Source organism: Halichondria panicea, chromosome 7, assembly GCF_963675165.1.
Source record: "Halichondria panicea chromosome 7, odHalPani1.1, whole genome shotgun sequence".
Lineage (NCBI taxonomy): Eukaryota > Metazoa > Porifera > Demospongiae > Suberitida > Halichondriidae > Halichondria > Halichondria panicea.
This window is the reverse complement of record NC_087383.1, coordinates 1,709,490-1,719,308: the sequence shown is the minus strand read 5'-3', so window position 1 is coordinate 1,719,308 and position 9,819 is coordinate 1,709,490. Positions and strand designations below refer to the sequence as shown.

General features: G+C 44.0%; 2 protein-coding genes across 2 annotated transcripts; one reads left to right on the top strand and one right to left on the bottom strand.

Moving 5' to 3' along the window:
- The first annotated feature begins 17 nt into the window (after positions 1–17).
- On the top strand, positions 18–6,820 carry LOC135339097 (peroxisomal multifunctional enzyme type 2-like). The gene is made up of 22 exons (XM_064535219.1): positions 18–176; positions 238–291; positions 403–507; positions 660–719; positions 784–805; positions 867–913; positions 1,158–1,242; positions 1,675–1,739; positions 1,790–1,912; positions 2,130–2,246; positions 2,403–2,459; positions 2,545–2,607; positions 2,872–3,021; positions 3,066–3,169; positions 3,248–3,313; positions 3,466–3,589; positions 3,767–3,873; positions 3,926–4,061; positions 4,725–4,918; positions 5,126–5,345; positions 5,645–5,775; positions 6,543–6,820. The coding sequence occupies exons 1-22, from the start codon at positions 119–121 to the stop codon at positions 6,633–6,635; spliced, it is 2,181 nt and encodes a 726-aa protein (XP_064391289.1). The 5' UTR covers positions 18–118; the 3' UTR covers positions 6,636–6,820.
- On the bottom strand, positions 6,745–9,804 carry LOC135339103 (E3 ubiquitin-protein ligase RNF126-B-like). Its single transcript, XM_064535225.1, has 10 exons — positions 9,575–9,804; positions 9,460–9,509; positions 9,053–9,158; positions 8,954–8,996; positions 8,843–8,903; positions 8,659–8,693; positions 8,168–8,582; positions 7,755–7,951; positions 7,215–7,324; positions 6,745–6,927 (listed from the first exon to the last, which is right to left on the bottom strand). Exons 1-10 carry the CDS (start codon positions 9,683–9,685, stop codon positions 6,856–6,858), a joined length of 1,200 nt encoding a protein of 399 aa, XP_064391295.1. The 5' UTR covers positions 9,686–9,804; the 3' UTR covers positions 6,745–6,855.
- Positions 9,805–9,819: the final 15 nt, after the last annotated feature.

The following is a 9,819-nucleotide window of genomic DNA, read 5'->3' as shown; positions in this document are numbered from 1 at the left end:
GGGGTGGGGCTGGTCTGATAATTAGGCCACGCCTACTGACCTTTTTGTGGGTGTGTGTCTGTTGTGCATCACACATGGTCACCATTTATACACTGGCTGCCTTTAGACAGACAAAACTATGGCAGGTCTGCTGCGATTTGATGGAAAGGTTGCACTCATAACTGGAGCTGGAGGAGGTAAAAACAAAACTACGTATGTCCTATTTTTATAGTGATAATTAATTGTGTGTGTGCTCAGGTCTGGGACGAGAATATGCATTGCTGCTGGCTGCTAGAGGTGCTAAGGTGGTTGGTGAGTTTGTATACACTGTAGGCTAATGATGTGACGTGATACAAGCAGCTTGTGTATATTCGTGTTCGTGTGCCACACCCACCCCTCACTGCACTCTCTACGTACATGCAGTGAATGACCTCGGTGGTGACATGCACGGTGGGGGGAAGTCCCCTGCTGCCGATGCTGTCGTGGAGGCAATCAAAAAAACTGGAGGAACTGCCGTAGCAAACTATAGTAAGTATACAGGTGATATTTATTACTTAAGTACTTGCGCACAGACTTCATTCAGCCATTTGTTCTAAAAGGCTCAATCCCGTACACATGTTGTATATGTATGACTGCTATGATTGTTTTATATTAATATTCTTCTTCTCTGCATTGTGCAGACTCTGTGGAGGAGGGAGACAAGGTGGTGAAGACAGCCATTGACAACTTTGGAAGACTTGGTAAGTTACTCAAAATGTTCATCGTTTTTTTGCACTAACATTACACCCTCTCCGTTTGCAATAGATATTCTCATCAACAACGCTGGGTAAGTGACACACTACATGCACTCTGTTACCAGCTGACTCACCACCACCCCTCACTTGTAGCATCCTGCGAGACCGCTCGTTCGCGAAGATGTCCGACCAAGATTGGGGTAAGCTGTTACAATAGTCTTTGAACAGAGATAGCCATAATTATGTGGTCATGTGCACATCATTGTACTACTACTGTCCCTAGAAGAAACTACACCTAAAAATGAAATAATGCCATAATCTTTAGCATTACATGTGAGGATTTTGCCCTGTTATTAATAACCCCTCCCCCCCCCCCCCACACACACACACACACACACACACACACACACACACACACACACACACACACACACACACACACAGACCTTGTGTATCGGGTACACCTGAAGGGATCGTTCCAGGTCACCAGAGCAGCCTTCCCTCACATGAGGAGACAGGGATACGGAAGGTACATGTACCAAGTAGACACAGTGAAACCTGTCTATAGCACTCACCCCTGAGTAAGCCAACAGTGGAGGGTGGCCTGCTAGCTCATGTCCAAACACATGCTATAGAGGCCTACTAACCGGACTGTATTATAAATGTGGCCTGCTAGCACAGGTCCAAACACATATGTCATGGAGATCTTTTGAGGCCTACTAACTGGGCTGTATTACAAATGTGGCCTGCTAACACAGGTCCAAATTTGCTAACCTGGCTGTATTATAGAACGTTACTTAACAGGGAAATTTTAATAGATCCATGTTCTCTATACGCACTATAACACTGTGTACTGCGTGTACATTTCTGTGTGTTTTGTAAACTTAAGACTAACTGTTGGGTTATTAGTGTGTGCCTGAGGTGTGTGAACGATCCTTTACTTGTTGTGATAAATCTATAGGATTGTGATGACATCATCCCCCTCTGGTCTCTACGGAAACTTTGGACAAGCAAACTACTCCTCAGGTATTTACAAATGCATACACAATTTTGAATGAAATGTTCTTTCTCTCCAGCTAAAAATGGTATTGTCGGTTTGAGCAACACCGTTTCCAAGGAGGGAGCAAAATACGACGTTCTCTGTAACACCATAGCCCCCCAGGCCTGGTCTCGTATGACCAAGGACATCTATCCACCAGGTAGGTCTACATTGCATATCGATCTGTTACATGCATGTGCCTTATACTGCAAAGTTCTGCAGGGTATTCATCCTTTTTGCATGCATAGCAGTGTACTTACATGTAGCTGGGTCACTTTGTAAAAAGTACCAAATTGAGCATACAGAGCATACAGATTGCAGTAAAACAAAAGTTACTGGTGTTTCGTACTTGACTGTTTGCTTCCCTACCCCTGCAGAGATTGAGGAGCTGATGAAGGTGTCTGACGTGGCTCCCCTCGTCGCCTTCCTCTCTCATGACTCATGCTCTGACAATGGCTGTGTCTTCGAGACTGCAGGAGGATGGTCTGCAAAAGGTAAGAGCACCATCACTACAGTGCTACTGGCTTGACATGTGTGATCTACATTGTACGCTACTGTAACAACGTATGCTACATATACATGCATGTTTAACGTACGTAACCTTAATTAAACACATTTCAAGTCCTCCCATTTTCTCCCTCTCACACTAGTGCGCCTACAGCAGGCAGAGGGTGCTGTCTTACAGCGACCGTTCACAGTGGAAGATGGTGAGTGTCTGCATCTTACATGTACATGTGTATACATGTAGCTACCCCCACAACACCCTGTTATCCATCACTGTCACCACAATAGTGCGTGATAACTGGGCCAAGATCTGCGACATGTCCAATCCCCACTACCCTACTGCTGCTACAGGTTAGTATAGCTGATTCAGCTGCCTAACGATTTCACGGTCGTTTTGACTTTATTTTCGAAGTGTTTTTCACCTTTCCCTCTCATGAATGGTACTTGTTTACTATCGGTCTTGTGCCAGTATTTAGATGAAGTTTACCACCCTTAGTAATCCATCATAGAATACAATGCATGTGTGTGTACGTACAGCTGTACAATGAACGGATATGTCTTTATTCTAACTGCTACGTACATGTATAACCTCTGTTGTCATGTATCTGTTGTCAGAGACCACTATGAGGATTATGCCTGATCTGAAGAAAGCAGCCGGTATGGCTGATGAGGGGTCAGAGGACACTAACGGGGGGACTGGTAAAACTATGGAGCCTGTAAAGACCGTCTTCACGAACAGAGACGCCATCATGTATGCTCTAGGAGGTGGGTGTGGTTTATAGTTTCGTTTGATTGACTTGTGATTACAGTTGGCTGTGGTGTGACTCGTACTGACCTTTCTGACCTCAAGTACTTGTACGAGGGTCATCCAGACTTCTCTGTACTGCCCTCCTTTGCTGTCATCCCACCCATGGTCAGCGTCCAATCAGATCACTGAATTTCGATATTACGATCCATATATGAAATGTAATTATTCTCCCGCCCCCCTCAGAATGGCGTCATGGGGAAAGTCTTGTCCGGGGGTATTGGTAATCTCAAAGAGTACAACTTGGCCCAGGTACATGTACTACATGTATGTAGGACATTTCAAATGTACAATACTCCTTTTTTATATAGTGCGATGGCTCACCCTCTCTGTATATAGGCCCTCCATGGCTTTGTTATAGTAGGATGATGGCTTATTGCCCTCCCCCCCCCCTCTGTATATAGGCCCTCCATGGAGAGCAGTATGTGGAGCTGAAGAGACCCTTCCCCACTGAGGGCACACTCTATTCTGAGGGTCGAGTGGTGGACCTGGCTGACAAGAAGTCTGGTGCTCTAGTGGTCGTCAATGGTACGTGTCTCTATATGCTGTGTAAAGTTTAGACGATAATATTGTTCAATGCTGGTGTACACTGCAGGCTTTCATTTATTAATACTCTCTACCTCGCTATATTGTACTTCATTGTGCAAAAAACATGCAATGAACGATTTTTGGATGCTGTAACTATAACAACTCACACATTTGCAGCTGAGACCCGTACCGAGTCTGGAGAGTTGATATGCATCAACCAGTTCTCAATCTTCATTGTTGGAGCTGGAGGATTCGGTGGAAAGAGAGAGGCTCCCAATCTCAAGGTGAGAGATCACATGATCTTCGTACTCAGTCACATGATCACCACTCCCTCAGCCGACACTTCCAGCCCCCAACCGTGCTCCGGATGCCTCTCGTCAGCACAAGACCCTCCCCTCTCAAGCAGCGATCTATCGACTCAGTGGTGACCTCAACCCACTGCACATTGACCCGGAATTCGCAGCACTTGGAGGTATGTGTTCATCGAGTGACTTCTTGACTTAATGTAATGACTAATTGCCTATGATTGGAGTTAGTTAACGTAATTGTCTGTTTGTCTGTTGTGGATGTCACAGCACTGCATAACCTTCACACAATTAGTTTTAATAGCAGCAGATAGAGCTTCGTTATCAATAAATTTTTTTAAAGCCTAAGAATCTTAAACTTGCACGTTGTACCACATTATGAAAGATGATCAGAAAAAAATTGAATTGCACAGTTGGTGCCTATAGGGCTTACTAGCTACACGTGGCCTTTAATTCGATATTTATTTGCAGCTGAAGTGATCCTGTGTACCATGAAACATGGAAAAGGGTCACTACAGTAGAAAACTATGATTATGATTGCTAGCCCCTTCAGAACACATCAGGACTCTAGGCTTCTTTGCTGACTTTACTGTGATCCTAGTCTACAGTGCATGTACTAAAACACCGTTTCTCAAAAGTTTCAGCCTCTCTAGTCTACTTCAGTTTTATTGCTCCTCTTACTTTTTGCTTAGCCACCCATGCACCTCTGGTTTCAGCCGAGGGTTTAGCACTTCAGTGCTCTAGTTCTCTGTGTGCAGAGAGACTCAATTTAATTGCCAAAGTGACATTTTTCGAAACTCCTATGTACATGTACATATATAATTATGCAGGTTTCAAGGAGCCCATTCTGCACGGTCTTTGCTCGTACGGTATAGCCACTCGTCATATCCTGCGTGAGTATTGTGGGGACGATGTGAGTCGTGTGAGGGCCATCAAGGCACGCTTCTCCAAACCAGTCCTCCCCGGGCAAACCATCCAGACTGACATGTGGAAGGAGGGCAGTAGAGTACACTTCCAGTGCAAAGTAAGTTGTTACTGTACTGTAAATTGTTTGGTATGTGACTGGCCACAACTTGTGTTTGGGAGGTCCAAACTAAAACATGCTCTCAAAAGCCCTCACTGTTCCAACATAAGAATCTAGAGTGTGGGCCCACTTTTGAAAAAGAACAAATGATATTGGTATAATGTTACTTGAATGGTGCTTGATAAAGTGATGTAATCTCTCGTGCAGGCTGTGGAGACAGGCAATGTATGTCTGAGCGGTGGCTACATTGACCTTAACAACAGCAGTGGACCTGCAGCTGGCTCTGTGGGGGGTCCTACCGACAGCCTTCGCTCAACAGCTGTGTTCAAGATGCTGGGCTCACAGATCAATGCTGATACAGTGAAGAAAGTGGGAGCCATTTTCCAGTGGAATATCACCAAAGATGGGAAGGTTGCTGCCAAGTGGAGTGAGTGGTAGTAGCTATTGTGCAGTACTGCGGGGCACATGACTGTCTGTGCCTCACTTGTTAAAACAGAAATGCTACCCTAGTGTGTAGAATATTGTACAGAGCCTTATCATAATTATGGTCCCACTATGTGACTTAGTGGTTGAATTGCATATGTTTTCTCTATTGTATTTCTAGTAGTGAGGTGAAAAGGAAGATTCTACAGCTGATACTATTCAATTCGTAGCTAACTAAGTATACAGTGAAATGTGCTGTGGTTTCACTGTAACTCTCTCATGCTTTCATTGTTTTCGTTGCAGCTACTGACCTGAAGAATGCCCCCGGGGCAGTGTACCCTGGTCCACCCAAGGGAGAGTCCCCCGGCTGTACCCTCACCGTCTCTGACAATGACTTCGAGGCCATGATCTCAGGAGCTCTCAATGCTCAGAAGGTGAATATAATTATTGTATGTGAATATATTGTATGTACGTACATGTAGCAGCTAGCTAATAATTATAAATATTGGTGCATAATTATGCCTCGGTGCGCATGCGCAAGCGAGGTATACGGTAGTGTATTTGTGTGTCTGTGTGTGTGTGTAGACTATTTCAGCTGCTCAAGGATCAATGAAGTGCAAGTAAGAGTTTCTATAGGCTTCTAGTCATGTTTTCTTGGCATGCTATTTGTGGATTTGCAAAATAAAGCTTCGTTCTTGAGTAATGCCTAGTTTTGCTTACTTGGAATGCCATTGCAGCCTTTTCAGAAGAGTCCGTAGCAAAACTTGTTCACCGAGTGTTGCTACTCTACTTAGTAGTTAGCTCTGCACTAGAACACTAGCTATTGATAGCTGCAAGAGTGAGAAGAGAGCTGCAAGGCTCTGCTGACTTTGGCATCGATCGTTTTTAACAACAATCATGGTCGATCATTACCTACTATTTGAGTTTCACAATGCAGCAAAATTAAAAAATAATGTTCTCATTATAATCAATGTGACAGTGTATAAAAGCTAGCTAGTAGTTTTATGTTATGTAGCTTTGGCACCTCCACCGAGGCATCAGCACCCGCGGTGCTTTCATTATTGTATGTTTTCTGTAGTACATGTACATCTGCTACATTGTATATACATGTACATGTACAATAGTTCCTCGTACTTAATTGTTTTCCGAATAATTAACGTTAGTCTTTTGTCATAAATTATGATACGCTCATTATGTGCAGGCTTTCTTTGATGGGAGGTTGAAGATAGCCGGCAATGTGATGCTGAGTCAGAAGCTGTCTGCCCTATTTCCTAGCAACCAAGCCAAACTCTGAACTAACTTTGCACACTTCCATACTTTCTAATATATAAGGTTTAAAGTGATCTTGATTTGTTTTTAGAACCCTTACACAGGCCGGCGGTGTGTGCATGTGATAAATAAAATTATTTTTAGCATATTGAAGTTTATTCGATCAGTGTCACATATTGTACAGTGTGTATACAATGAACGACTTGTACATGTACAATCATACTATACAGAGAACATAGAGTCTGCTAGACTGGTTCCTTCTCCTTGTTAGCCTCGCCAGTGTTCAGATGAAACCTGCAAGTCGGGCAAGTATCATGCTGTATGGGGTAGAGAGAGGGGAGAGGGGTTATAAGAGTATATACGTGTAGAGCAAAAAACATGGGGTATGTATACACATGTGGGGATAGTACTTGCTGATGGTATTTACTAAAGGGGTGCAGATCGATCAAAGCATATTTTGAGGTGATACAGGATAATATGCTAAACAGCAATTAACGGATAATATTAATGAAAAAGGCAGACAGCTGTATACATGACGATGTACATGAAGAAATTAAAGGGCTAGTCTTCAATTGTCAATGACTACATGTGTACATCCACCCACCAGTTTGAGCCACGGTAGAATACAGTCCTTATGGTAAAGGTGGGTGCATGGCAGCTGCAGCAGATTCTCCCCGTTCGGAAAATCTTCTTTACACACTGAGCAACTTTTACCTGAGAGAGCAAATAGAAGATATGCAATCAGCTGCAAATTGTTCTGCCCTTGTAGTATTATATCCCAGTGGCCGTTAAGCTGGGTTCTACCAAGGGTGTATAAAGAGAATTAAGAGGGCATGCAACTCACAATGTATACTGCACTGTGTATGCATTATATTATTGATGAGTCAGCAGGATATGCTATTGCCAACTGCCCACTAGGGAATAGAGTAAAAACAAGGCAGTCTCGAGTATAGAGTGCAGTGCAATAAATTCTAGATATAAGCCCCCGCCCATTTAGATTGTATTTGAATGTCCTCTTCTCTTTATACGCCCTTTACTGATGCATCGTCAACCTCTCAAAACTTTGTCTCCCAAAGGTGTGCATTACAAAGAGGTTCCAAGTGTAACATTATTATTGTCACAAAGTCACTATAACTTTACTCACAAAACTCCATGTTTTCAGGAGTTGACAACACAGTGGGCAGAGATTCAATCTTGTTCTGCTCAGCAGGAGGTGGTCCAGGATCCTCTAAACTGGCCAGTAACTGAGATATCATGTTATCTATTCCCTGAGGGCCCCACACATAGTCTCCTGGGGAAGAGTGGAGTGCTTCCATACCACCAGGCCCTCCAGCACCAGCACTGTATGCGTGCGTGCGTGTGTGTGTGTGTGCGTGCGTGCGTGTATGTGGGGGGAGAGAATTTGGTTATCACTAAATTCCTAAATACGTTAGATAGGCAAACACACAAGCAAATTAATAAGCCACAGCGAGAGCAGATATAAGTATTAATACATAGTCATATTGCAATGCAGTATACAGGAATAAACCTCACATACAAACACATTGGCTAACTCACAATCCCAGTACAAGAGGGGAGCCTACCAAGCTCCTGGCTGCAGCTGCCATTGCCGTCGCCCTCCGACGCTGTTGTTCTTGATGTTGTTGTTGTTGTCGTTGCTGTGCGTGCTCTCTGTGATGAACCATAAAGTACCACGGCATACCCACGCTGAAGTGGAGGTCGTCCAGCTGATCTGTTGACTCGGAACTGGCTGGCCCGAAGTGAGGGGGTTGGTTAGGACGAGGCCTCTGGGCAGGGGGTGGGTTCGATTCGCTCTCACGCCGGGAAGTCGCTTGAGAACTTGATTGACGAGTTTGTGAAGTTTCTTGACTGGTTTCAGAGGTTTTCTGAGTTGTTTGTGGAGTGGCTTGGTCACCTCCTTCGGCTTGTTCTCGTTGCTGCTGCTGCTCCTCTCGTACTTGTGCTCTGTGCTCTACAAGAAGAAAAAATTGGTTGAAAGCAGCTTCACTGATTTGAACACAAAGTTAAAGGTGGCTAAAGGTACTCACGATCCATCATAGACTCTATGTGCTCATGGATTTGTCTGCAGAGAATGATAATAAACACTTTCAATTTCAATACGCCACAAAAACAATCTCAACGATTATAGCTAACAAAACAAAACAAGCCGAACGCTATACAATAGAAGCCTTTGAATTATGGTATGGTAGCTAAAATGGTAGAATCCCTTACACTGTCAGTGGTCTCCGTTGAGGCACTCTCATCATCACGTAGGGTTCACCGGGTGGGAAAGCTGTGGGGGGTAGGGTCAATATGTAGAAGGGGGTATGGTGGGGGGCTTACGATTAAATGGGTTGAATCTTCTTCTAGAAGAAGATGGTGGAAACTGAAAAGGGGAAGAAAGGGATAAATTGTATCATTCAAACGCTTCAACAAACTCACAGGAACTCTCTCTGGCACTGGATCATCCGTGTCCATTTCTGACGACTGAGAGTGGGCGTCACCAGTGGGATCTCGGCCCTCTAATGGTATAGGCTGTGGTGGTTCACTGCACACGTAGTACAAGACAATAACAAGACAATAACATAGTAATGTTCAGATGAGATAGAAAACCCTGATTTAGAACAGTACAACAAGACAATGTTGTCATTGACAGTATACAGACAAAAGGGAAACCACCTAATGACATGACAGTATTTTGTGCAACGAGTCTGTTACTGCTATTAATATTGTAATCAATGACATGACAAGGAATTCCCCTAGTTATTATTCAGACACGCCTTTTTATAGCACTAAAGATGTAATTCATCTAGGGGGGCCGCATATATGTAATGTAAACGCTCACTCACTTCTCATCAACAGCCTCCTCGACGAACTCAGAACTACAATTAGGGCACACCTACAAGTACGGGTAGAGTGATATATCACACACACAGTAAGCACAAAGTGACTGGACAGGCTCACTGGGAGGTCCGGAGTAGTGGTTTGCATTTTGAAGGGGTGTTCACAATGGTGACAATAGTACCGTGCCCCAGGACCCATCAGGGATGAGAGAAAAGCACGAACATCGGCCATACTTGCTACAAGCCTACAACACCTCTTAGAGAGAGGAACTCAGTTCTCATAAATAGTCTAGCACATTCATTCACTAGCACCGTACTGTCGATGTCACAGGGGTCAAAGGTCAAAAAACTTTTTGCCAATTTCAA

What these genes read in the sequence shown, in the direction of transcription:
- LOC135339097 (XM_064535219.1), top strand. Translation starts at nt 119, where the DNA reads ATGGCAGGTCTGCTGCGATTTGATGGAAAGGTTGCACTCATAACTGGA. An exon ending in TAGAGGTGCTAAGGTGGTTG is followed by an intron (nt 292 to 402) that starts GTGAGTTTGTAT and finishes ACGTACATGCAG; the next exon opens with TGAATGACCTCGGTGGTGAC. An exon ending in GATGTCCGACCAAGATTGGG is followed by an intron (nt 914 to 1,157) that starts GTAAGCTGTTAC and finishes ACACACACACAG; the next exon opens with ACCTTGTGTATCGGGTACAC.
- LOC135339103 (XM_064535225.1), bottom strand. Translation starts at nt 9,685, where the DNA reads ATGGCCGATGTTCGTGCTTTTCTCTCATCCCTGATGGGTCCTGGGGCA. An exon ending in CCACTACTCCGGACCTCCCA is followed by an intron (nt 9,510 to 9,574) that starts GTGAGCCTGTCC and finishes CCGTACTTGTAG; the next exon opens with GTGTGCCCTAATTGTAGTTC. An exon ending in TCCCCTCTTGTACTGGGATT is followed by an intron (nt 7,952 to 8,167) that starts GTGAGTTAGCCA and finishes GCACGCATACAG; the next exon opens with TGCTGGTGCTGGAGGGCCTG.